We start from the raw sequence: 26,601 nt of genomic DNA on the forward strand, positions 1-26,601 counted from the left end.
CGCGCTAGACAACGCTTTTCGTCGTGAGTGGAGTTGCAGTCTGTTGTGCGCCATTCCGCCTATACCATTTCTGCCCAGAGTGCTGAAGAAGATCAGGTGCGACCGGTCCCAAGTCATCCTTGTGGCTCGGAATTGGGCACGAAGAGTCTGGTGTCCGGAACTGCTCAACATGTCCATCGATCCTCCGCCACATCTGCCTCTTCATGAGAATCTTCTGTCGCAGCAGCAGGGGACAGTCCTCTACCCAAACCTGTCCAGCCTCCACCTCCTTGCTTGGAGATTAAGCTGCGGCAGTTGACATCGTTTGACCTGCCTCCCGAAGTCTGCAATGTTATTTTGGCAGCCAGACGTCCTTCCGCTAAGACGGTTTACGCCTGTCAGTGGAACAAATTTGTGGCATGGTGCACAGCACAGGCTGTGGATCCCCTCTCTGCCCCTCTTTCTGAGGTTCTCTTGTTCCTCCTTTCTTTGGCCCAGCAGGGTTCTGGTCTAGGCACTATCAAGGGCTATCTCTCGGCCATCTCTGCCTTCCTGCGGCTTCCAGATCAGCCTTCTCATTTCAAATCCCCGGTTGTCAGTCGTTTCTTGAAAGGCATAACTCATTTCTTTCCTCCTATTCTTTTTGTTATGCCTCAGTGGGACTTAAATCTGGTTTTAACTTCTTTAATGTGTGCTCCCTTTGAGCCGCTTCAGGACTGTCCTTTGAGGCTTTTAACTCTTAAAACTGCATTCCTGGTTGCCATCACATCTGCCAGAAGAGAGAGTGAGCTCCAGGCTCTTTCATCTAAGTGTCCTTTCCGGTATGTCCATCCGGACGATGTAGTTCTCAGGACTCGTCCATCCTTCCTGTCGAAGGTTGTCACTGCTTTTCACAGCGGGCAAACCATCACGTTGCCCACCTTCGCATCCTTCGAAAGAGGAAGAGATGCTCCACCGTCTGGACCCAGAACGTGCGCTGTCCTAATATCTGGATCGCAGCAAACAGTTCAGGGTGGATGACCATCTCTTTGTTGGGTACGTTTGTGCTAAGAAAGGTTGGGCTGTACAAAAAATAGCTCCCGATGGGTCATTTTGTGTATCAAAGACTGCTATTCTTTGGCAAAGAAGGAGCCTCCAGTGTGGCTGTGCGCCCATCCCACCAGGGCGACGGCAGCAACCAATGCTCTGGAAAGAGGCGTTCCTCTGAATGACATCTGTCAGACAGCTACGTGGGCTTCGCGGCTACGTGGGCTTAGTTGCACACTTTTACAAAACACTACTGTCTTGACAGTCAAGTCCAGAGAGATGGCTTCTTTGGCCGTTCTGTCCTCCAGGACTCTGGTGTGATCTTGGTTTGCAGACCCACCTCCGGGGTTGGTATTGCTAGGGTATCTATTCTAATGTAAGGAATCTATAATTAACATGTTTCTTTCAGATGAACAAGTTACATAGCTTTGGTAGCGAAATATCTGCAAGAAACATTAGTTAGTTATAGATTCCTTACTACCCCACCCCACCCATCCTCCTCGTTCTGCAAACTGATTTCTAGGGTTAAGGACATCCTTTCAGGACCCTAGTGTTGTGCCAGTGGTCAGTGTCTTGCATGGCTCTGTGTTTCTGGCGCAGAAAGTCGTACACATAACTAACGTCAGCGCACCAGGGCGGCGTCTAAGTAGCTACTGCAACCTCATCATGGTGACACGACGCCAACAACAAAGGCGGAGCCGACTGACGCCACCTTCCGACATGTAGAGGTACTGCTCACAAAAAACTTTCAGGATCCAGTCTGACGCCTGGGGGTAATTCTAAAGTAAGGAATCAATAACTAACTAATGTTTCTTACAGATATATTGTTACCGAAGGTAAGTAACTTGTTCATCAGGTGTCATGACCCACGGAGATACCTTTGCGCCATAGTGCAAGGGTTTCTCCGTGAGTAAAGAATAGGTTATATCCTGGAAGGATACCCTTCCTGTATAAAATACCATGCTTAGACTAACTTTAACCCTTTTGCCTCTTTGTACGTGTGCTGCAAAGTGCAGCACATGTACAAAGCCGAAAGAGAAAGGAGAAATGAAAGCATTTCTCATTCTTTGCGCCGACTTCAAAAGGGCTTAGTGTTCTGACGCTAAACCCGGTCTACTTTATTTAGTAAATAAGGTGTAGCTCCAGAAACCTTGGGTGGTTGCATCGTAATGCCCATGTGCAACCCATGGTATGAGCCCTTGGCACCAAGTAATACAAGTTATTTCAAGCGTTGGAAAGTAAATTTGGGGGAAAAAACGATTTTGCGCCAACTTGCATCACTTTTGTGATGCAAATATGGCGTAAATCTTAGTAAAACTCCCTCTTAGTATTTCCGAACTGCCAGCGAGGAACTTGTGGATGACGTATACTCCTTTGCATTTTACCCGGCAAAGTAGCTGAAATGTGCTTCCAGTGTCTAATTGGCGACAGCAGCATTATGGAATCATTGTAGTTTGTCAACTTGCTAGACAGACGCTGCTGCTTTAATCGGAGTATGAGGAAATTATGGCATTTACAATGTACACACTTCCTTGCAAGAATGATGTGATCGAGTTACAGAAAGGGGAGTCAAATCAAGGAGGATTCTGTCAACTTAAGCATAGTGTGACAGGCACCTGCAGACACCCTGTGGTTGGTTAAAACGTTCCCCACTAATTTTGATGCAATCCACAAGTTGGCAAAAGTATGAGAAATATCCTGCGCTCCGTCCGGAGCTTGACCCAGAATGAATGCAGTATTAGTTTTGATATACGCAGTAAAAACAAAGAAAAGTGAAAACCACTAATAGAGACTTAACCTTGTGAATATAACACAGTCAGATGCGATTACAAATAGGAAATAATTTATTTATGTTTTCGAACACTTACAAACCAGTCAAACATTAAAAATGGCAAGCAAATAAAGCTGTATGTTAAATACAGGACTTCACTTTTCTGTGCACTTTGTTTTGGAAAACTCCAAAAGAAAAATGACACTTGACTTTTGCCCGACGATTTAGAAATGGCCTTCTGTAATTCATGGAAATTTGAATGAAAACCTAAATAATAATCTGTTAAACGAAAAAGGGGGAAAATAAATTGTCTGTGCTCTGGGATAACGTAAAAGCTTCAAGTTTGAACAAGGAAAATAGAATATGCTGGATCCACAAAATAGCGGCTTTAAGGAACTGCTTAAAGGCAAAGAGTGGATAGTGTGATTAAACAAATAAGCTGGTTTCTACCAGCCATTGTAAATTATTTTATTTCCATGTTACAAAATCATTTATTTGGCACAAAATCAATTTGACTGCAGCCTTAGTTTTCTCATTCAAAAATGAATAAGATACACATGTACAAAATTCTAATTACAGATTAGAAATAACCAGGTAGGGATGCAAACATACAAAAAGACAAGCAGAGACAGGCAAAACGAATAAGGGAAAGTAAGGCACGGGTTTTTCCAAAGAGTTGTGCCATTAGAAAACTTGCACCTACTAATATATATACAAATTGTTAATTTTTTGTTCATTTTATCCCATAACTTCATGCCTGGTGAGATTTTCTTTTGGCCGCTTCCCTATGCAGTGCTTTCTTACCACCAATGATGGTGGATGACAACACCAAATCCTAAAGTAGAAAGCCCTTGATCAGCATGTTATTTTCACACTGTATATTTTATTTTAATTAGACCTATACAGTTTATCCAGATTTAGTGCATTATATTGTTCTTCTGATAAAGATCTGTAAAGTTCTAAAATGCTGACAGAACTTAGTAGTCAACTTCTCTAGGATAGTAGCTTTTGCTATCAATGGCAGTTTTAATCCACACATCCCGTGCCAAGGTTGGTCATCTATTACACTGTTGTATCACCAAAGTCCTTGTTCCAACGAATGTACGCGTCCAGAGTTGAGGGGCTCACGCTTCGCTTGATCTTCTTCAATGACTCAATGAAATCTGATAATCGGATATTCCTCATCTAAGTAAAGACAGTGAAATATGAACAATTAAAGGCATCACAAATGTTACAATGCTCAAGTTAAATAAATGCTACTTACACATTATTTTTCAAGACAAATCTATAACATAATGGAATATACAAAAGGTGTCATTGAAAAGAATTTTGTTACACACTGCTAGTAGTATGGTGGAGGGTGGGTCCCATTAATAAGTAAACTTTGACGTATCTGCTTATCTCAATCACTTGAGAAATAGTTTCTGAAACAATGTATTAATCAGAAACTATTTTAGGGCAGACATATATATATTTTCTTTCTAATTAATGTAAAATATATTTTTTAAACGAAGAAATCAGTACATAAATAAAGAAACCGTGCGTCACATTTTGTAGCCAGTTAAACAGGGTGGCAATGCAACAGAGGAGCATCGGAAAGGGGGGCCTGAGTAAGCACCCCGCCCTACTCCCTAAATCACCACTATAATATAACAGGTAAACCATTGTTTCCAAATCATCTTATGTTTATGTGGGAAACTCTGTCCTCGATACACCGGTACCTCTAGTCTGGCACACCAGTCCATTGCTGCTCTCCAAAAAGTTTGCGATGGAGCCTGGATAGACTTCCAATTCCTTGAAATGTTGCACCGTAGTATGGTAACCCCAATCACCCACCAATATGCGTTCCCCTCCAAAGGCCACCCTGATTTTCGCATTCCTCTAGTCGCCCACACAGTCCTTCCATTTCTCTTTCAGTGGCCCACCAGGGCATTCAGCACAAGGGGTTTGTGTCGAGATCGCGCCCCACCACAACAGGCTACAGGTAATTTTTGTTTCTAGGGGTTGTATTCTGTAGGTTGGTTAGTGTTCATCGGTAGATCTACAACGTATGTCGCCATGGCGATATCTTTAAAATTGACACTTTTTCAGTGTGAAATCATTCAGTAGCTCTGTAAAACTTTTCATGTGTGAGTCCGATGACACATCACCTAACTTTGAAATGTCCATTAGGTTCCAGTGGCTACAGCCTTACAGCTGGGTAGTGTAAAGAAGCCAGGTGCTCTGCCACAAGGGTGATTCCTGCATGCATGGGTTGATGGTCCCATCCAGTCCACCGAAGGGCAGCCTGTCAGAAAAAAAATGGGACTTTCACCACCTCTGGGAATGAGCTTAGGATAGAAGCCCCATACAACCGGCTATCAATGAGTGAGCAGCGAGTATGAATACTTAAAGACGTAAGGTTGAATCTTCCTAACCTCCAGAGCCAATTATTAATCACCTGGAGCTGAGATGCCCAGTAGTAAAAGCATGGGCCTTTCATCCCCATTTCTCCGTCACATGTGGATTGCACACATTTCTGGAAGACTATTTTAGGGTCTCTTACTGTTCGTATTCATAGTGGGTGGAGGGTGAGACTCCAAGTGAGCTCTGGTAGTAAGGCTATTGCAAACTAAGGCAGTGTACAGGGAGGCAGAACTGCCAGCCAACCACGTAAGCATTTCCTGTGAAGGGGAACCAGGAGTGATTTGGTCCAGCTGACCCGAAGCCCTAAGACCTCGGCTACACTTCCTTGGAACACCCCAGATTTCCGTTTCGCGCGGCAGTATTCAAAGGACATATCAGAGTTCCCCTCGTGTCACGTAACTCACACATTTAGAGCTGCTTTTTATCGCCGAATTACTGCATGCCGAATGCAGTACTTATAATATTCCCACGCACAGAGATACCCGGTAAACAGTATGCTGCCGCATAGGGAGAAAGCCATTGGTTATACATAATCACTGCGTCTAGCACATAGGATCTATCGAAATCCCATTGTTTGGAGGGACTTAGAAAGCAGCACACTGCCGCGTTTACAGATTTCACATATAGGACCATCTTATGAACTGATCTTTTCATCGTAATAACTTGGGGGAAACAAATATTGCACAGACTACTATATCTCAAAGAGAGAATTACATTTATCTGGCTTTGGGGCATGACAAGTTACTTTCGTTGGATCAGGAAGCAACGTATCCTTTTAACAAGGTCTAAGAACTCATTTGTTATTGAAATCTTTATGACAAGACTATGATGTCTTTCAATTACAAGATAAACAAGCTTTGAGGAAGTTACGTAGAGTAACGAAACACATGTCGGCTGCCTGCATCAGTTCTTCGGGATCAAAGTGAAGAAGAACATGCAACAATACTATCTACATATTGTACCGTGTTTTGTTAAAAAGGATTGTACTGAGAGGAACTGTATGCAATAAGACATTAAATCACTAAATGAATGCAATATTTTGATGTTCTCTTTCTACATACAGACAGAAGTATTGTCCATTTCAAAAACCAATAGTCACGGTACTCTAAACAGGTCAGGACTGGGAAGACACTCCCTGAATAGCATATGCTTATATGATACCAAATATTGGAGTGCCGAGGTACAAAGAGTTCAAAAAAGTTCTTGACAACGAATCCCATTGGAATTCTAGTTGAAGCCAACATCCGTGGTAGTGGGATGTTACTGTTGACTTGAGGGGCACCGGTACTATACAAAACAAGAATCTGTCCAGAAATAACTAGCACGAACTAAGACTTATTGTAGGATTAGAGGTGCAACTGTCGAAACCACCACTACCTTTGCTGTATCATTGTGGACCCTCTTCATAATGGTGCAGCATTTGAAACAGTTGTGGGCCCAAGGTTTGGGGCTGACACATTAATATCAAGACATCATCAGCATAGAAGGCGATGTGCTCCTCTAAGCCAGCAGGCTGGCGAAACGCTCAAAGCTGCGCACTGCAACGGGCTCATGTCACCAGAGGTTCAATTGCTAATGCAAATAATAAAGGCGACAGAAGGCATCCCTGCCTAGTTCCTCTGCCAATGGAAATTCTGGGTGAAAGAATGCCATTGATTTATACTAAGGCTCTGGGGTTGGCATAAATTAATTTAGCAAGCAAGAAAAAATGCAGCCTGTTAGACCTGGCACCATTGGCGTGGGTCTCCCTTCCATTTTTTGCTGTTGCCTCCTGTATTTCTGCTGGTCTAGATGCTTTGGGCACTTTGCAACTGCTATTCAGTGCAAGTGCTCCCTATTGTAAATTATTGTAATGGATTAGTGACTCCATGATTGGCTTATTTGATTTAATTGTCAGACCCTAGTACAGTGCACCATGTGTGCCCAGGGCCTGTAAATCAAATGCTGCTGGTGGGCTTGCAGCCTCGGTTGTGTCACCCACATAAGCAGATTGCAGAGCCTGTGTGCAGTCTGGGACTGCCATGTCCACTTGGCAAGTGCCCCCACTTGCCAGTCCCTAAACCTTCCCTATCCTACATGTCAGTCACTCCTAATGTAGGCCCAAGGGCAGGGTGCATTGTATGTGAAAGGAAGGACATGCCCCGATGTGTGGGGCATGTCCTGATAGTGAATTACAGTCAATCTCGTTTTTTACTATTGCAAGGCTATCTATTCCCATTGGCCAGAATTGGCAGTTTGACTATAACATCTTATAATTATAACTGACCCAGGGAACAAGATCGGAAAATAAAGTTTATTATGCCTGAACTCAGAATGTTAAAATATATCTTTTAGTGTGGGTGATTTTTACAGTCTGTGTTTGAAAATACAACTTTTAGAAAGTAGGTATTTTCTTGCCTAACCATCCAGCATGCCTCTGCTAGATTTGTGTATTCCATGTCTGGTTTGTGAGTGACTGGGCTGGAGAGGGCCTTGGCTCCAGCAGTCTGATGTGTCAGGGCTGGGCTGACTAGGACCTGCATTGAATAGAGAGTAGGGGGAGGAGATTTCCTTTCACTAGGACCTGCATTGAATAGAGAGTATGGGGAGGAGATTTCCTTTCACTGACCTGAGCCTTCATAGAAAAGAGAGTAGGGGGAAGAGTTTTCCTTTCAGCAACCTTGGCCAGGTCTGCTTTCAACAATGCTGTCTCCACCTCCTGTCAGGAAGCTGCACTAGGGAGGACAGAACTGGTTTTGGCTGGGCATACACACCCTCTGACTTCAGAGGACAAAGGATTTTGCAGAATAAATATTGGGGCCTAGAACTTTAGATCACTTCTGGGAATCAAGACAAACCCTTTGCCAAGGAGAAGAACTTTAGAAGCTGAAGGAAGGGTACTGCCCCTGAGCTGTTGCTGTTTGGGGTTGGCCTGCCGTGGGTACTTTACTGCCAAGGAAAGGAGAAAAGGAACTTTGTGTGAACTTTTACTGTCTTGAGGAAGATCTCCAAGGGCTTGAAGCTGAGCTTCCCTCCTGTTCTGAAGTATCAAGGACACAAAGACTTCACCACCAGCTCCCCCTGAATTTCCTTGCTGGGAATTCTACCTGCAGTGAGGTGCCTGCTGTTATTTTGGGCCCTCTGGAGACTGCATGTCGCTGGGAGCTGGAAGCGTGACGCAACGAGGAAAAGCGTGTCACCACGGCAGCAGTTGCAGTCGCATCGCCGAAGAAGCGTATCGCCACTGCAGCTGTTTGCCAATCGCATCACCGAAGAAGCGTGCCACCGCCGCAGAGGTTGCCGTTGCATCACCAGAGAAGCGTGTCGCAGGGCCTGTCGCTGCTCAAACGTTCATCTATTTCGCAGCACGGCCGTTGGGCGTGCACGCATCGCACCCAGTTTGTCACATCGCATCAAAGACGTCATTTTGTCGCATTGCACCGGATCGTCGCATCGCATCGAGACGCCGTCTTGTCGCATTGTAACTGGAACGCAGTAAGAAAGCGACGTATTACCTCCTCTCCGGTAAGGAACCGACGCATCACCTCCCCCACACTGCAGTAAGGAACCGACGCATCACCTCCCCCGAAGCAAGGAACCGATGCATCACCTTCCCTGCGACCCTTTTGTTTGTTTTGCGTGACGCATCCAAGGTATTTGAGAGTAAAGTGTCGCATTTACCATCTACATTGAACTAAGCTATTCTACCATTTTAAAGTCATATTTTTATTACAGTATTGTGGATTTTTGTTGTTTGGTCTTGTGTTAAGTCTAGTAAAGATTACTGATTTTTCTAAACTGGTGTGGTGTCCATTTGTAGTGTTTTCACTGTATTACTGTGTGTGTTCACAAATGTTTTACACACTGCCTCTGAGATAAGCCTACCTGCTCTTGCCAAGCTACCAAGGGGGCGAGCAGGGGTTATTTTAGGAGTGTAGCCCCCTTACCCTGACTAGAAGCAAGGGCCCCTACTTTGTCAAAGGTACCTACCTCTGCCAGCTAGAGACCCCCATTTCTAACACATCCCAAATCTTAAGCACATGGAATAGGAACAATCAATCAAGGGCCTTTTCAAAGCGAAGGAGGAGAAAGGAAGCAGGGTCAACCAGAGCTTGGTTGTACGTTAGTGCAGTGTGCACTCTGGGTTGCAGTGCTAGGTACTGTGGTGAGGCATGAAGCTACACTGATCGGGGTGAATGAGTGTGGGGAGAACAGGCAGAAGTCTTTTGGTGAATATCTTCAGCTCCATATTAAATACTGAGATCAGACAGTAGGATGCACAGCTCTCCGGATGCTTCCCGGTCTTATGAACAATGGTATTACTTGCCAGATCAAGTAATGTGGGGAACTGGCCCCTCTCACCAACCTCGAAGTATAGTTTATGGAAGTGCGGGCAAGCAAGGACTTAAATTTGGAATAGTACTCAGCCAGGAAGCCATCAGGCTCCGGTCTCTTACCCGTGACAAAATCTGCCATAGCCGCTTTGACCTCGCATTGACAGAGTTGGTAAAGGTTCTATAGTAGGAAGCAAATGCAGCTGCTTTTCCTTTACATGCATCTAGTAGCCGCCCCCACAAGCAGAGTTGGTGATTGGAAGCGTTATGCACCATGAGGCAACGTTTCATACATTCGTGAGGGTGGTGTCAGAATGGAAACTTCCATTAAAGGAGAGCTGCCTCCAGGTCAACAACTTTCTGGAATATGTTCTTAGTTTGTCCTAAATACATAAGCTTTCTCCTTACCAAGAAGACCGCTTTTTCTGTGGTCCAAAGAGTCCCTTGGGCTGATACAGAGCCCTGATTCAATTCTAAATATGTGTTACGTTTCTGCAGTATATATGGAGATCAGCGCGAGTTCATTAAATACCAGGCATTTAGGTGCCATATTGACCAGAGGCAATTGCTGGCCGTACCCAAGTGCAGCAAGACCACCAGTGCATGGTCAGATATTCCTCTAGAGATAATGGTTGCCCCCGTGGTAGGCACTAAGTCAGGCATGAAAAGATAGAGTCTGGAAAAGCAGCCATGTGCTGCTTCAGATGTGTGTATAGCCTAACTCCAGTGGGTTACACGTTCGCCAGAAATCACAAAGACCGAGAGACTGGAAGGTCTACTTTGGCTAGTCGCTCTAGCCCAAGTTGAGTCCAACAAGAGATCAAGCACTGCACTGAAATCACCCCCTAGCACCGTGTGACCTGGAGGAAGGCTAAGGATTACTTTCTGCAGAGCAGTCAGGGAAGTCCCTGTTAGATGTGGTACCTATGCTTTGAGATGGTGAACGCATGGCCTTCCGGGGATCCCGGTGCAGCCATGATGACACCCGTGCACTGCAGGAGGCGAGACTGCCAGGCCCTTTGCTGTTAGAAGAGGAGCTGCTCCAGCTGCTACATCCATGGGAGGGGGCTGTGGTGGCTGGGTTCAGGAGAAGATGACCGAGTACCTGTCACACCATGCCTGAAGGGGACTGCAGAGGCGTTGGGACTGCAAGCTAGACTCCGATTGCTCTGCCATCTGCTTGGAGGGGGCATCCGGCTGGATACAAAGAGCGCCCCAGCGCTGATGACTGTCTTGGGTGGGGCCCATGCCAGCTGAGCTGTGCAAAGCCTGCCACACCAGAGAGAAGTGGGACTTTAGAGCACACCTGGGGGACTACCCTACATTGAGCTGCAGAGGCACTAATGGGGTCGCGTAATGGTAGTTCTACTTTTGGGCCCCGGCCTGCAAAGATTCTCGCTGAGGAAGACCTGGGATTCTGGAAGCAGGGGGTTCCCCTCTGTGATTAAAGTTGCCAGTGCCTGGAGACACCCCGCTTTACAGACTGCTGCTGCAGACCACTAGCGGTGTGTGTGTGTGGGGGGGGGGCTGCCGCGAGTGTGTTTAGACTCCATGCTGGCTTAGTCTGTTGCTCCTGATCTCTACACATCTCCACAGTAGTCAGGGTTGCATCGAGATCACCACCCGGGCTGTGCAGTTGACATTTCAAGGCACTGGGAACGCCAGGCCCTCTGTGAATCTCGGACCAAGAAACCCCAGAGGGTGCGGCAGCTGGTCAGCAGTCCCCACAGTCGTATGCCACACCCTGGACCCAAGCGACACAGCACAGCAGGGGCCACCAGCAACAGGATAGGTCAGAAGGAAGAATGAACAGGGTTGCAGAGCTTGTCAAAGAACGTCCGCCATGTTAGCCAGTCAGGCCATGCCCCCTCGAGTTCACTTTTTAAAAAAAAAAAAAACAATAGGTTTTAAACTTTACAAAATGTAGACCTGCCCTTATATCACTTTGCCTATTTGTACTACTGGATCGAGTTTTGTAAATAATGTTGTAAGAACCAGAAAAAGTCTATTCAATAAGGCCCTCGAGATAGCAACAAATTAAATTCCTTACCTACTTACTAGTTGGCCTGTCATATAAATTGTTTGTATCTTGCTCTAAAATCAATGTATTTAATATTTTAGTGTTGTAGGATTGAAATGCTTATGTATTATCTTTGTAAGAAACTAGAGAGTTTAATTAATTGAATTAGTTAAAGTCATTACATTAAACCGTAAAGCACCTTCACTGGAACAATTCTGTTAACTTGGAGGTGGAAAGGGTAGAACAAGTGCTTAAACATCTAAAATCTAAATAAACCTGTCTAGTGATATAACCTGCGGCCACAAGTGGATTTCCCAGGTCCTTAGGTGCAGCATGTGCTTTAATTGTGGGACCCCATTTCAGAATGTCGGCAAGTGGTCCAAAGCAAGAGCGGAACGAACACAATAAGAAACGAGGAGTCTGAACAGTGGCAATTGCGATTATACTTGGCCTCTGCGCCAAGTCATCTGTAGGGAAATCCTTGTGCAGCTAAGGGTTTCTCAAAAGAATGTGTATGCATTCACATGTGGGGCACAGTGCATGTCTTTGGTGTACGTGATCTCGTTTACATTGCACTTGTTTACAATGCTGAGAATCGCCTATGCCCCTTACCCCAGGGGCTTAACACAACACACCAGCTATTTCTATGGGAAGGAGGCATAGGTATTCCAAAAGGATAATATTCAAAGTAGTATCCATCTTTAACAGATCGGACTGAAAATCTAGTCAGTTTATTTTTTATCTTCATTTTTATTTCATGTTTGCAGTTTTATATCATACAAACTTGGACCAGTGGCCCTTTGGGCCCATTGGGTGTTGCGCGCCTGTCCAGAGGTCATTTGAGTCTGACCAGGCTCTTGTCCCGCTTAACTGGCGGCCCTCCACTCAAACAAGAGGTGGGGAAGAAGTGAGTTTCCATTAGTGGTGAATGAGCTGGCGCCCTTGGATAGGTGGTCCAGACACCACTGCATCACCAGCTCACAGTGGCACTCGCTCCACTCCAATTAGGTAAAGGCAACGGTTACTCCTCCGTCCTCTCTTTGGCGATCCCAGATGGAAAATGTTCAAATAGTCCTGATACGCAGGAAGGAAACTGCCTGCAAATCAAACATATTAGGCTCTTTGCTTGCAGCGGCAGCCACAACTTTAGGGTTTGATGCTGCAAATCAAAGAACGATGGGGGCGGCCACTTGGCAGCCCGTTCACCAGTCAACATTAATGACTGTGTAACCACCTCCCCTAGGGATGCGCTTTCATTAGAGATCTGTAGACAAAAGCCGGCGCTCCTCTGCCTTTGAAGAGAAGGCCAAGGTCAGAGATGCTGAGCAAAGGTGTAAATTACCTCCTGTCCGTACTTTTGCATCTCTGTTCGCGCGCCCAGGCGATCCTGACCTTTGCAGGTTTAGGAATGTGTCCCCTCTTCTTTTTAACCCCTCCATACTCATTGTGCTCTCGTCATCACTTTCCTTTTTACTTGACCAGGCCACGACTGCGCAGCAGTGGCCCAAAGCATCACTGGAAACTACATAAATAAATTACTGACATTTCGCAATGCACTTGGTTTGAATAAAACAGCAAACAGAAAAGAGTATCTCTCTCCAAAAGAGAGGGTGGAGAGAACCAACACAATCTAGGTAAAATGCATGATATTAAATATATTTCTGGCTCCTGTTAAAACTTTCGGTTATTTATCTAAAAATTGGAACTCACCTCATTTGCAGACATGTTTTTCACCTGCTCTGGTTTCAATTCTGTAATGAAAGAAAGAAAATTATATATCTATATCTCTCTATGTATATATACACACACAAACATAATTTTTTCTAATTATTATTATGTTACTGTTTTTTTTGTTTTATGCAGGATAAAAATTACATTATTGATATAAGCATGCTTTTTCTCATGCTTTGTCTGCATTCAAACACCAGCCCAGGTCCCTTTTCCACTTTCGAACTGATGGGGCTGCTTTGCTACTCCACCGTCTCACAATGTCCCGTCACGCCACTGCCTGTGCAACACTGCAAAAGAGTGTAGAGTATTTGGGTAGCGTCTGGCCAACCCAAATCCCCAGAGTAACCAGTGGTCTAGTGATGGATTGCCAGGACGTCTTCTATTACCATTTTTTCAACCCCGACAAGAAGGTTTGTGTTACAGGGCAGTCCCAAATTATATGCACCAAGATGCCCCACTGGCCGCAGTTTCGTGGGCATTTGTCATCTCCCACCCTACCGTTGCGGAGGAGACGGCGTTGTATGAAATATGCCTGGTGCAACATCTTCAGCTGCACCTGTTCTGAAGCCAGACCTAATGGCCACCTCCCATGGTCCTCGGAGCGCCTCTCTCCAATCCTCTTCTGACAGCCTTCGCAGGTAAACTTCCTACTTGTCCCGTAGTTCTGTAACGGGTGGCAGACAGAGAGCAGTGTCGAATAAATCCAGGAAATTGTGTGTCTGTTAACGCGCCCCCCCCCCCCCCCCCCCCCCCCAAAGGATCCTGAACTCGACCAAGGAATTCCCCGTCACTTTCCGGAGAGCATCCGTGTACCCCCGGAGAGCATGTTGAACAGGCCCGGCTCCAGGAATTTTTATTTGGGTGGGCCCAAGAGTGCATTTGGGTGGGCCACTGCAGGCTCGATTTGTCGCATATATGTCTAGGTAGGCCTGCTTCAAGGCCCTCCTTTATTTCTTCTTAGTCTTACAAGTAAAACGCACTCTTTTCCAAATCTCTTTCTAAATATTATCACGCTCAAAAAGTGTTTTTTCCGTGTAATGTTCCTTTGATGGGAATAGGAGGTTTCTGAGGTGGGAGTATCAGGAAAGTGACACTTCTCGGGCTCTCTCTGTGCGAGCCTTTAGGGAGAATCCCTCTTCATTTCTACCTCCACCTGACCACGGACTCTGCAACGCACTCCCTTACAGGCTTGATTATCCACTATTGCTCTCCAGTGCACCTTATCTCACAGATGACCTTGGGCCCCAGCCCCATATCAGGCACCATCGGGCTCCACTTTCATTTCTCCCGGTAAAAACATCAGTAAAATCACCTTTAAACTTTCAACACCTTCATAAACGACATGCTCAAAGCTGACCTAACAATCAGCTTCGTAAGCCTAGCAACAGAACACCTGACCGCGAACTTAAAAAATAGAGAAGAGAGAGAACTACTAGACCTGCTCCTCACAGCGGCCCTAAAAATAATCCTGACAAACTGGAAGAACACAGCCAAAGCAAACTTTAAAACATGGATTAATTGGGTCACCTTCCTGAGAGGAGCAGACAACATCACAGGCAACTTCTCGAAAGAACACAACGCCAAAGTACACATGTGGGGCCCACTCGACGAGCACCAGAGGAAGACCCAGTAAAGGACAACAACAAGTGTGAGACGCGCCCCCCCCCTTCTTCTTCCTTTCTCTCCTTTTTTCTTTTCTTTCCCTCCTCTTAACTGGGGGAAAACAAACGAAAAGAGCGCGCATCCACAAATGGACTGTAGATAAAAAAAATTAAAAAAAACGCCAATGTATACTCCACCTATATATATATTTTTGTATGTTTCTTTTATTCTTGCTGATGCCAATAAAAGCCTTTTCAAATAAAAAAAACAAAAAACAAAACTTAAAACATTGAATATAACAGTAAATATAATTAGCACGCACTTTAAAGTAAGTTCCACAGTAGCCCTTATGATCAACTGCTAATTAAATAAACAAAAACAGAAATGCCATGACGGGGCCGGCTTCAGCGCTGATTCGAAAGTCTTTTTTGGTGTTGCACCAATAACCTCTTTCTCCATAAATACCTTTACTGCCACCTTCCAACAGTGCCCCTCATCCCTCCATGCACCCCCTCCCTATTGACCTCCTCCTCGGATTCCTTCACTGCCACACGCCACAAGTGCCCCTCATCTCCCCATAGCCCCTCCCCCTTATGACCTCCTCCTCGAATTCCCTCACTGCCACCCTCCATCACTGAATCATTCCCCGTCGTCGGGATGGGAGTCCCTGGTACATAAGAAGAGAAACGTACCATTAGACATATAGAGTAATAGGCCAAAGGCCTTACATTAGTAACATATCCATGTCCTTTTGTAAAAAGGACCAAACTCTAGAGAAGAGCCAATCAGCTATCTCCACCCTCTGGAACCTTCCTGGAAGGAGCTCTAGTCCCTCTGAATTTCGTAAGCACAGTGCTAAGTAGGTGTATCACTGAGAGAACTAGGGGGGCGTGGCCAAGGACCGAACATGGCGGACGTGATCTAGCGAGGCTCCGTCCGTGACCACCAACACTAGCTAATTATCCTTCATTCCTCCACCTCCCCGACTGCCACGACACAACCCCCGGTCCCGGGAGGCGGTGCGGACCCCCGACGCCGATTGGCGATTGAGGACGACTGTAGACGACTGAATACGGGCCGTGGTGCGGAGGAGGCCTGGCCCTCGTGGTGCAGCAGCGGACTGGCGTGAGGAGGCGGCCGGAGCTGACCGGGTCTGCTGCGGACGAAACCAGGGCCGCTGACGGGCGGTGAGCCGGAACACACCGGCGGTCGGCCCGCGGGAGTGGTGCGGGTCGGTGACCTGCCGCACCCTCCGCACGCCTGAAACCAGCAAGGACACTGCCTGGGGGACCCGCCGGAGAGCCCTGCCCGCCCGGTGAGGAAGCGGCGCTGACCGCGAGTGATCTGAGCGCGCCTGCCCCCGCCGAGCCCTGCGGTCTCCCTGAGAACGCTGCCGGGGCTGTACTATCCCGAGTGCTGCTGCCCGGAGGGGCAGCGCGAGACACTGACAGAGGTGTGCTGGACGGTGGTGCCCCCCCCCCCGCAGTGTGTGGACTCTGCCTGCCGAGTCGGGCCGCCCGAGGTACAGCGCACGGAGCAACAGTGGGATAACAGGCACCCCACCACGCCGCTGCACGCTGCTGATAGCACTCGGCCTCTGAATGGTCCCCCCGCCCCCCCATACACCGGCATAATAACAAAGAGACCTACCAGCTCATAAAAGAGTGGCCCGCCATCCCCGGATTTTACACAGTGACTGCTGCGCCCTGGAGGGGGGCTGGTGAGACCTCCTGCACACGTTAGACACGGTGGGACGGCGGCGGGTGGCCTCTCCCTGGCGGCTATACGTGGGGGACACTGGTGGAGTACCACTCGACTGCGACTCACTCTTCGCTGGCCCAGACCAGTAGCATAGGGGACGCTCTGCAGCCACTACCCTGCAACACGCAATATGGGCAGGAACAGGGCCAAGGCGCAGGACCACGGTGCTGGAACCGACCTTCAGTCCACGGGCTCGGAGGACCCACTGGCATCCTCAAACGTGGAGATGATCCCCCCGACGGGCAAGACTTCCCAGGATGCGAAACTGGACCTTATACTAGCTGAAATCAAGGCGTCTAGGGAGGCGCTAGAATCCCGAATGGACAACATGGCGACGAGCCTCTCACTGCTAAAGGCGGACCATACGAAGCTGGCGGAGAAAGTCAAAGAGCACAAAATAGCGCTAGACGACCTCATCCCACAACAAACATCCCATTCTACAAAGCTCGAACAAATGGACAAACAGATCAAACTGATATGGGACAAGTTGGATGATGCGGAAGGGCGGGCCCGCCGCAATAACGTGCGCATACTGGGTATTCCAGAGAAAAGCGAAGGGAAGGACCCCACCCAATTTGTGGAGGACTGGCTAAAGCAGATAGTGGACCCCCAAGACCTCACACCACTGTACAGTGTGGAGAGAGCGCACCGGATGCCGGCGAGACCGCCTAAATCAGGAGCGTCACCGCGCCCCTTAATTGCCCGCCTATTACACTACAAAGACCGAGACTCGGTCCTGAGGGCCGCGAGGGAGAAGGCCCCATTGCGCTTCGAGGACAAGACTATTTCGGTGTACCCGGATTTCACCCCAGCAGTGCAGAGGGCCCGCTCGACGTTCCTGGGAGTTAAGCGCATGTTGCGGGACAGAAATGTGAAGTACGCTCTGCTATTCCCGGCACGACTCAAAGTGCTTTACAATAATAGGTCCTACTTTTTCGAGTCACCGGAGGAAGCGGCGGAGTGGATTGAGGTAACACTAACGCCCCCGAACACACAGGACCCCTTGGAGGAGGATCGCGGAGAGGGATCATCGCGCCGGGGAGGTCGCAGCCGGAGGGGAGCAGCCAGGGATCGCGCGCACCGACACGCGGCCTCTGGGGGACCGTCTTTGGCCGGGACCGAAGGGATAGGGCAACTGACAACGGCCGCCCTGGCTGAGCACGACGCCCGAGACCCTGCTGCGTCAGCCAGCCGTTCCGCCACTCACACGGAGGTGTCGGGATCTGCTGATAGCCTGCAGCTGTTCCCCAAGATCACGGCACAAGAAGCGCATGACCTGTGACTGTGGCTGGGCAGAACGTCGGATGGTAACGTATGAACTGTCTGCAAGGCGGTCGGGGGGGAGGGCCTTCTTTGCTCTTGGTGAGATGGAGTGCTACCAACAGACTCTGGACTGGTGTAAGAGGCCCCAGACCCCCCACCATATAGACATGTTTAACTGTAAGGCATGCCCACGTTGGGCTATATCGTTTGGATCCCGAAAGGTTTTGTTCGGGGACCTGGGAGTTACGGGGTTGTTTTTTGTACGGGCACGAGACTTCTGGCTGTTTACTTGTACCTACTCCATGGTGTGGTATCTACCGACTACACCTGCTGCCGCTAGGGATGGGGACCCTTAATGACTATAAATTGTGCACTTGGAATGTTCGTGGCATGGGGTCGGTTCACAAAAGACATAGAATCTTAGCTCAACTGAATCGCAGGAAGGTCAAGATTGCCTGCCTTCAGGAAACCCATTTAACGACCTAGGAAAGTGGGAAATTGCTTAAAAAGTGGAAGGGTCAATTGTTCGCCACCTCTTACTCAGCCTTCTCACGCGGGGCAGCTGTGTGGCTGAGGAATTCGGTCCCCTTCAAACTGGTGGAACTGAGGGCGGATACGAATGGCAGATATGTATTTGTCCGAGGGTTGTTGGATGGTTCCCCTGTTGTGCTGGGAAGTGTATACGCACCAAACTCGAACCAATCAGCGTTCCTGGTGACGCTTGGCGGAGTGCTGGCTGACTGGACTGATTTTCCCTGGTTACTGGGAGGGGATTTTAATGCTGTGCTGGATGTCTCAATGGATAGATCGCACCCACCATTACAGGCCACAGAAAGTAGGAAACAGGCTGAGGCGCTGGCGCAGTGGGCGGAGGGTTGGCAATTAACGGATGCATGGCGTGGCAAATACATATTAGACAGGGAATATACATTCTATTCACCACCACACAAGTTGCACACCAGAATCGATCATGTGTTCTGCACCACGGCACTCTTGGGGTCGGTTTTAACGGCGGAACACATGGGGAAAACTTTCTCAGACCACAACCCGGTGGAAGTCGCTTTTCAGTGGGGTAGGATCCCAACTCCCATACCAACCTGGCGCCTTAACCCAGACCTATTGGAGGACACGACTTTCCGCGCATCACTAGAGGTGGCCATTGTAACTTACTTTGATATAAATGGTGGGTCAGCGAGCGCCCGCCAGGTGGAGTGGGATGCTTTTAAGGTCACGATACGGGGTGAAGCGATGAGCACACGGGTGGGCATGAGGCACATTGTGATGGACAAACTCCGGGATGTGGAGGGACGTCTAGCACTACTGGAGAGTGAAGCTGTCGGCACGAATGTGCCTTTCACGCCCCTACAGGAAGCACACATTCAACATGCAGAGCTGTTAGAGGAACTGCGTATCCTTGACTACCGCGAGTACACGAGTAGACAACATGCACAGGCAGATAAGGCAGGACCTTTATTAGCCCGGCTGGTAAAAGACGACCCGATACACTTGCCCATAATGGAGGTACTTGACCAGGGGGGGACCATGGCAACTACGCAGCTGAGTGTGAACGCAGCGTTTCAAGACTACTATGGGACGTTATACGGCCCGCACGACCCTATGGCGGATGGGACCCTCGGGGACTTCATGAGGGGGTTGGAAATACCGAAGCTAGAGGAGAGACAGAGGAAAGAGTTGGCAAGGCCTATCTCGATAGCAGAAATTCGACAGGCCATTCGCGCCCTCCCACGGAATAAAGCCCCGGGCACGGATGGCCTTCCAGTGGAATTCTATGGAGCCTTCATAGATCTTCTGGCACCACGTCTACTAGAGGTATATAGGGAGGCGCTTAAGGCTCGGGGTCTTCCACAGTCCACACTACAAGCCCTGATAGTATCACTGCTGAAACCAGACAGGGACAGCCTATGTATAGCAAACTACAGACCGTTATCATTACTGAACACGGACTACAAAATACTAAGTAAACTGCTGGCGAACAGACTGGCTCAATACATTCCATCGCTTATACACCCAGACCAGTGTGGCTTTGTCCCGGGCAGGAGCACTGCTATGAACCTGCGGCGCCTCAGCCAAATCATGCTAGGTACACCGGGAGGGGCGGGGACGGAGGGCTGCGTATCGCTAGACCTGAAGCAGGCCTTCGACTCCATCAGGTGGGACTACATGTTTGCGGTACTCGAATATTTTGGGTTGCCGATAGAGTACATTAGTTGGGTGAAACTACTTTACACATATCCAACTGCACGGGTCCGAACAAACAGGTGCATATCAGCACAATTGGCAGTGGCTAAGGGTACCAGGCAGGGATGCCCATTATCCCCGCTACTGTTTATAATAGCGCTAGAGCCCCTGCTGTGCAAACTCCGAGAGTCCGCGCAACACAGAGGTATACGGAGGGGTGAGAAGTCGCATGTGGTATCAGCGTACGCGGACGACATTATTCTCTACTTCGGGGACCTGGGAGGGGACTTAGACCCTGTGCCCGAAATATTTAACACCTTTAGCACTATGTCGGGCCTTACGATCAGTGAACCCAAGTCCTATGGGTTTTTCTTCTCTGCAGCCAGGATGGAAACTCATCTTCCCTTCGCACCTTACTCATTCCAGGTGGCGGAGCACACCTTCCGTTACCTGGGGATACAAGTGTATAGAGATTCAAGGGACCTGCTAGAGGGCAACGTAGGAAGGGCTATTATGAAGCTGAGGGCACAGGTGCGATTTTGGATCACGCTCCCGTTAGCAGTGGCGGGCAGGGTGACTATTACCAAGATGGTGGTACTGCCACGTCTGTTGTACTACTTTACCGGACTGCCGCTGAAAATCCCTGCCGCGGTATTCAAAGCACTGGACACTCTGTTGACTGAATTGGTCTGGGGCACCGGGAGGCGACGTATTAGCCTAAAGAAGTTGCAGCTTCCCACGTCTGCGGGTGGTATGGGGGTCCCGGACCTCCGGGCATATAACTTCGCATGTCAACTGCAATGGCTCGCCTACTGGCTGGCAGGACGCAATTTGCACGAAATTGATATGTCTGACTCAGAATGGAACAAAGGGAGGGTTCACGCCCTATTGCTACCGAAGGCGGGGATCCCGAGGTCCACGCCCCCCCTTCTCCGCATAGCGATTGAACACTGGAGGCGGGCTGTAAAATACGCGTCTCCCACGTCAACCTACGCCCCTACGATACCACTACTAGGGTTGCCGGCTGGGCTGCGAACACTATCAAACCACATGCTTACAGATTGGCACGACTTGGGAGTGACACAGGTGGGGGATTTCTTTAATGATGGAAAGATGATGTCATTTGAAGACTTTCGCATTACACACCACTCACCTGGGAGGTCGTTCTTGCTACACGCAGGGGTGAAATGTTACATAGCACAGGCATGGGCCCCTGACGGGACGGAGCCACCCACGAACCCACTAATCACGACGCAATATCTAATGGGGGCTGGCAGCCACCTGACCAGGTGGATAACGCATGGTATAAGAGAGGGCAGGGCCATCTCGCTACAACCATTACGAGATAAGTGGGAACATGACATTGGGAGAACACTCAGAGATAAGGAGTGGGACAGGATCTTGAAGTACACCAAAAAGGTATCGAGGAACCAGAAGTTTAAATTCATACAGCTCATGCTCCTCCACCGAGCATATCTGACGCCTCACCGCCTGCACACTATGTTCCCAGACACTCCTGATACATGCCCGAGGTGTGGGGGGGAGGATGCCCGACTGGTTCACATGCTGTGGGCTTGCCCTAAGCTGGGGTACTACTGGACCGCAGTACAATCTGACCTGGCTAGACTAGTCCCTTCCAAACCATACAACACATTGGAATATGCCCTCCTGGGACTGGGCCCTGTGGAGCGGAGGAAGAGTGTGGGCACACGGTTTACAGACCTAGCCATGATATTAGCGAAGCGTGCGATCACCATGAGATGGAAGTCCCCCAAGCCACCAGACCCTGAGATGTGGAGGGCGGAGCTAGTGAGGTGGGGGAAGGCTGAAAGTACGATGTTGCAGCGCGAAGAACGCAGAGGGCTTAGGAGACACCCCATTTCCCTAGACTGGAATGCCTTGCTGGGGTCCTTTGAGTCGGGGAACGATTCAGAGTCAGAACACACTGTAGACTTGGGTCACCAGGAATGGGGGTAGTCCCACCTCATAGACTGACACTTATGCGGCGCTCACCGTTAGGTAGGACCCATCGCACGAACTACAGGTGCACAGCCACAGACGGCGCTAACACAACAGTGTCTAACCCCACATACCCCTAGTACGCATACAGCAGGTATACTGCAACACACGCTGTATATATGTGTGAGAATGTCCGACACCACGGGCTGGTATAAATGTGAATAGGAAGTGCCTGGAGGGGGGGAGGGCGAGGGTGGGGGGAGTTTAGCTTGGGTGTTGTGATAACATAATGACAAATGAAAAATGTGTATATCCTGTCAGTGCGACCATATGATGCAAATATGTGACTCATGTACCGACCTGTTATGCACTGCTTACTATAACTTCATATATCCTGCTAATAAAGAAATTTTCAAAAAAATCACTGAGAGAACTAAATGAGCCCTTCCAGGGGAGGTGGGTGGGTTGCATGTGAATCTATGAAAGATACTAATACTGGATAACTGCAGTTACAGGTAAGTAACGCATTTCTTATCCATTATTAGGGTATCTTTCATATATTCACATGCCTGAATCAGAGTAGTAAGCAATGATAAGCACATTTCGGATGGTACAGCATATACAAATTCACCAGATAATAACATGTCAATGTGAAACATAGAAAGTACCAAATTGCAATCAAAGAAAGCATTAAGAAACACAATGTGCGTATACAAGAAAGGATGGCGGGATGAAAAGAAGTCTCGCCTCTATCGAAAATAGATGACGAAGTACTGCCTGTCCCACTGCAGCATCCTTCATGAGTTCGGTATCCAAGCAGTAATGCTTGGTGAAGGTATGCGGCCTCTTCCAAGTTGCTGCTCTGCAAATGTCTGTGATAGGCACACCTGCAAAGAGTGACATGGAAGTAGACATCGCCCTAGTGGAGTGGGCTCAGACCTTGGAAAGTAGGGGTTGCCCCGCTTGCTGGTGTCAGAACGTAATAGCTGCAGAGATCCAGCGAGAGATACTTTGTTTAGTGAGTGGAAGACCTTTCCTAGATTGACTGTAAGTCACAAAGAGTTGGTTGGACTTGCGGAAGGTCTTTGTCTTGTCAATGTAAAACTTTAGGCAGCGTTTAAGATCCAGAGAATGCAGAGTTCTTTCTGCCATTGTGTGAAGATTTGGAAAAAAGGAACGAAGACTGTAGGTTCATTGAGATGGAAGTCTGACGGGACCTTAGGCACAAACTTAGGATTTGTTCGTAGTATAACCCTGTCGTGTTTGAACTGAAGGAAAGGGTCTTGAATTGAAAATGCCTGGAGCTCACTTACTCGCCTCACCGAGGTAAGGGCCAGAAGGAGCGCCGTCTTCCAGGAAAGATACTTAAAATCAGCTCTGTGTATCGGCTCAAAAGGATGCTTCATGAGCTGAGCAAGAACTGTGTTGAGTTGCCAAGTGGGAGATAAACTCTTTACAGGAGGAAAAGTCCTGAACAGGCCTTTAAGAAACTGCTTGATCAACCTGTTAGACCAAAGAGAAGGGCCAGCAGAAGATCTTCTGAAACGGGATATTGCTGCCAAGTGAAATTTAATGGAAGCGTGAGCAAGACCTGAATTCGCCAGATGGAGAAGGTAAGGCAATATTTGTACTGGAGAAGGCGAAAGAGGGTGTATCTTCTTTGACTTGCACCAGATGCAGAACCTCTTCCATTTTAAGGAGTGGGTTTTGTTAGTACTGTCCGTCCGAGCCAGAACTGCTCTACAATCCGGCAGAATGTCTAGGCCCTGGAATTCCCTGAACTCAGGAGCTAAGCGGATAATCTGAGAGATGCCGGATCCGGATGCTGGACTTGTTGGTGGTTCATAGTGAGAAGAGAGGGAAACGGTTTCAACTGGATCGGCGGTTCCAAGGAAAGAAGGTGAAGCTCCATGAACTAATGCTGGCATGGCCAAGCTGGGGCTATCAGAATGAGCGTGCAAGGCTCCACTTTCAATTTCCTGAGAACTCTGGGAATCAGGGGAAACAGTGGAAAAGCGTATTCAAAGACGTTGCACCATGCGATCGAAAATGCATTCCCTAGAGATCCCTTCTGGGGATGCCAGCTTGCAAAGTGCTGGCATTTGGCGTTTTGCCTTGTAGCGAACAGGTCTAGGAGAGGGGTGCCCCATTGAGAGAATATGCGGTTGAGAGTCCGCTGATTCATTTCCTATTCGTGACACGCCTCCTGTTGTCTGCTTAGAGAATCGGCCAGAACATTGTCCGTTCCTGGGACGTACTCTGCCTGAAGAGAATTGTTAAGAAGGAGCAACCAGTTCCAGATCTTTTGCGACTCGTGAGAGAGAGTGTTAGAGAGCGAGTTCCCCCTTGTTTGCATTGTCGTGGTATTGTCCGTACGTAGGAGCACTAGAGAATTTCTGATTCTTGGTAGGAATGCCAGAAGAGCGAGATAGACAGCTCGCAATTCGAGGAGATTTATGTGGACGCATCTGTTGTGATATGTGGCGAAGCTGGAAGCAAGAAAGGGAAGCCTTGAGAAAGGTTCTGAGGGCAAATCCACCACCTTAGAGCCTTGACCATTTGAGGAGTCACTCGGATGACATCGTTGAATGAACCTGTACATTGGACCCATTGAGTCGATATGGCCTCTTGAAGAGGGTGCATGTGAAGAAGGCAGTGTGGAACTAGTAGAATGCATGAAGACATCATCTCGAGCAGGGATTTGAAAAGGCGCACTGTTAAAGACTTCTTGGAACGAATGGGAATTGCCAATGAAAGAAGCTTATCTTTTCGCTCCTGTGACGGAAACGCTTTCTTCTGGGTCGTGTTGAAAGTAGCATACAGGAAAGTTATACGCTGGGAAGGCTGGAGGACAGACTTGTCCCGATTGAGAGTGAGCCCCAAGCGATCGAAAAGCTGTAGACAGGCGTCGGAAGACCTGGACGCGCCTTCTAGAGATGGTGCTTTGACCAGCCAGTCGTCAAGATATGGAAAGACCTGATGGTGTTGTTGCCTGAGATATGCGGCTACTGGAGAGAGGCATTTTGTAAAAATGTGTGGCGCCGATTTAAGTCCGAACGGTAGGACATGGAATTGGAAGTGTCTGCCCGCTACTGCAAACCTCAAGAATTTCTTGTGAGTCTGGTGGATAGGGATGTAAAAATAGGCATCCTAAAGATGTTATGTTAGTAGGAATTTGTAGAGCGCACGGTCTCCCAGAGGTTTCATGGCGCTAATCAGGCAAGAGTCAGGGCGGAGAACAGGTTACGCAAATGCCTGCTCATACAGCCAGGTCTTAAGCAGCTGTCTGAACCCCAGCAGGTTGTCACACTTCCGGATTGCTAGTGGCAGAGAATTACAGAATTTTGGGGCATGGTAAGAGAACCTACAACCACCCTGGCGTTTGACCTTGAATGTGGGGGTGGTCAGGAGCTGAAGATGGGCGGACCGTAGGTTGCGGGGTGGGACGTGCCTTGCTATCAGGCAGCTGATAAATTTGGGACTTCTACCGTGCAGAGCTTTGAAGATTATGCACCCTGACTTGAAGGCCGCACGTTGGGCGATAGGAAGCCAGTGAAGTTTGTCCAACAGAGGTCTTGTGGATAGCCATATGGGTTGATTATTGATCAGCCTAGCGATCTATAAGATCCAGAGATACCATGTAGTCCTCCGCATTGAGAAGTTGTAGTACTTCCTGGATGGTAACCATATGAAACAACTGCTTTTTAAAGAATTTGTTGAGGTTTCTCAGGTCTAAGATCAGTCTCCATTTTTTCTCCTTTTTGCGTACTAGGAAAAAGCGGGAGTAAAATCCTTTCCCCCGTTGACAAAGAGGAACCCTTTCTATAGCTCCTTTCTGGAGCATAAGTGAAATCTCCCGAAGTAGACTACGTCGATTCTTGTGAAGCATAGGTCGGGGAGGGGTTTTGGGGAGGAATTTGGGTAAACTCCAGTGAATGACCGAATTGAACCAATTGCAGTACCCAACGGTCCATTGTGATTGGTTTCCAATTTTTTAGGAAATGGGAAATTCTTCCTCCAACTGATGAGGGCGGAGATTAAATGGAGACTGGCGGAAGTGAAAGGTCATTGTCGCCGAGCAGCGCCCTTCTGTTGACCACCTTTGCCATGAAAGGAGGATTTAGTATAGGATGACTGTTGCTGCTGACGCTGCTGGTATTGTGGCCGATATTGCTGACCAGAAGAGTAGGAAGATCGATTTTGGTAATCACCCCTTGTAGAGGATTGCCCTCTTCCACATGAGCCAAGAAAAGGCGGATTTTTGAATTGCACGGTACCCAAAGCTCTGGCCGTGTCGGTATCCTTTTTTACTGGGGGTGAGTGTTTGATTTGCTCAAACGCTCCGTCCATCATCCCCTTTGGATCGCTTTGTTCGCCCTAAGTGTGGCAGGGTATGCTCAGACGTGAGTCCCTTGCTCACTTGGCCACTGGATTCAAGATAGCCTGGCTGATGAGGATTATGAATCTGAAACCGGTCCCAGGATGCTTGTTTCCGGTCCAGGGAAGACATGGCTTGGCAGTTCGGGCTGGACTGTTCCCATGAGGCACAGGGTCAGACTGATTTGCATATT

General features: G+C 48.3%; 1 protein-coding gene across 4 annotated transcripts in view; it reads right to left on the reverse strand.

Annotated features, from left to right (window-relative positions):
* Window positions 1–2,831: 2,831 nt before the first annotated feature.
* Window positions 2,832–26,601, reverse strand: part of SPAST (spastin) — a 589,145-nt gene continuing 565,375 nt past the window's right edge. For all 4 annotated transcript variants that reach the window (XM_078649093.1, XM_078649092.1, XM_078649091.1 and 1 more), the window contains 2 exons: window positions 13,226–13,266; window positions 2,832–3,961 (listed from right to left, as the gene is read on the reverse strand). In XM_078649093.1, coding sequence (XP_078505219.1) covers window positions 3,839–3,961; window positions 13,226–13,266 — 164 coding nt within the window. In that variant the 3' untranslated portion in view covers window positions 2,832–3,838. The remainder of the gene's footprint in view (window positions 3,962–13,225; window positions 13,267–26,601) is intronic.

The sequence above is a fragment of the Lissotriton helveticus genome, chromosome 6 (genome assembly GCF_964261635.1).
Source record: "Lissotriton helveticus chromosome 6, aLisHel1.1, whole genome shotgun sequence".
NCBI classification, from domain to species: Eukaryota; Metazoa; Chordata; class Amphibia; order Caudata; family Salamandridae; genus Lissotriton; species Lissotriton helveticus.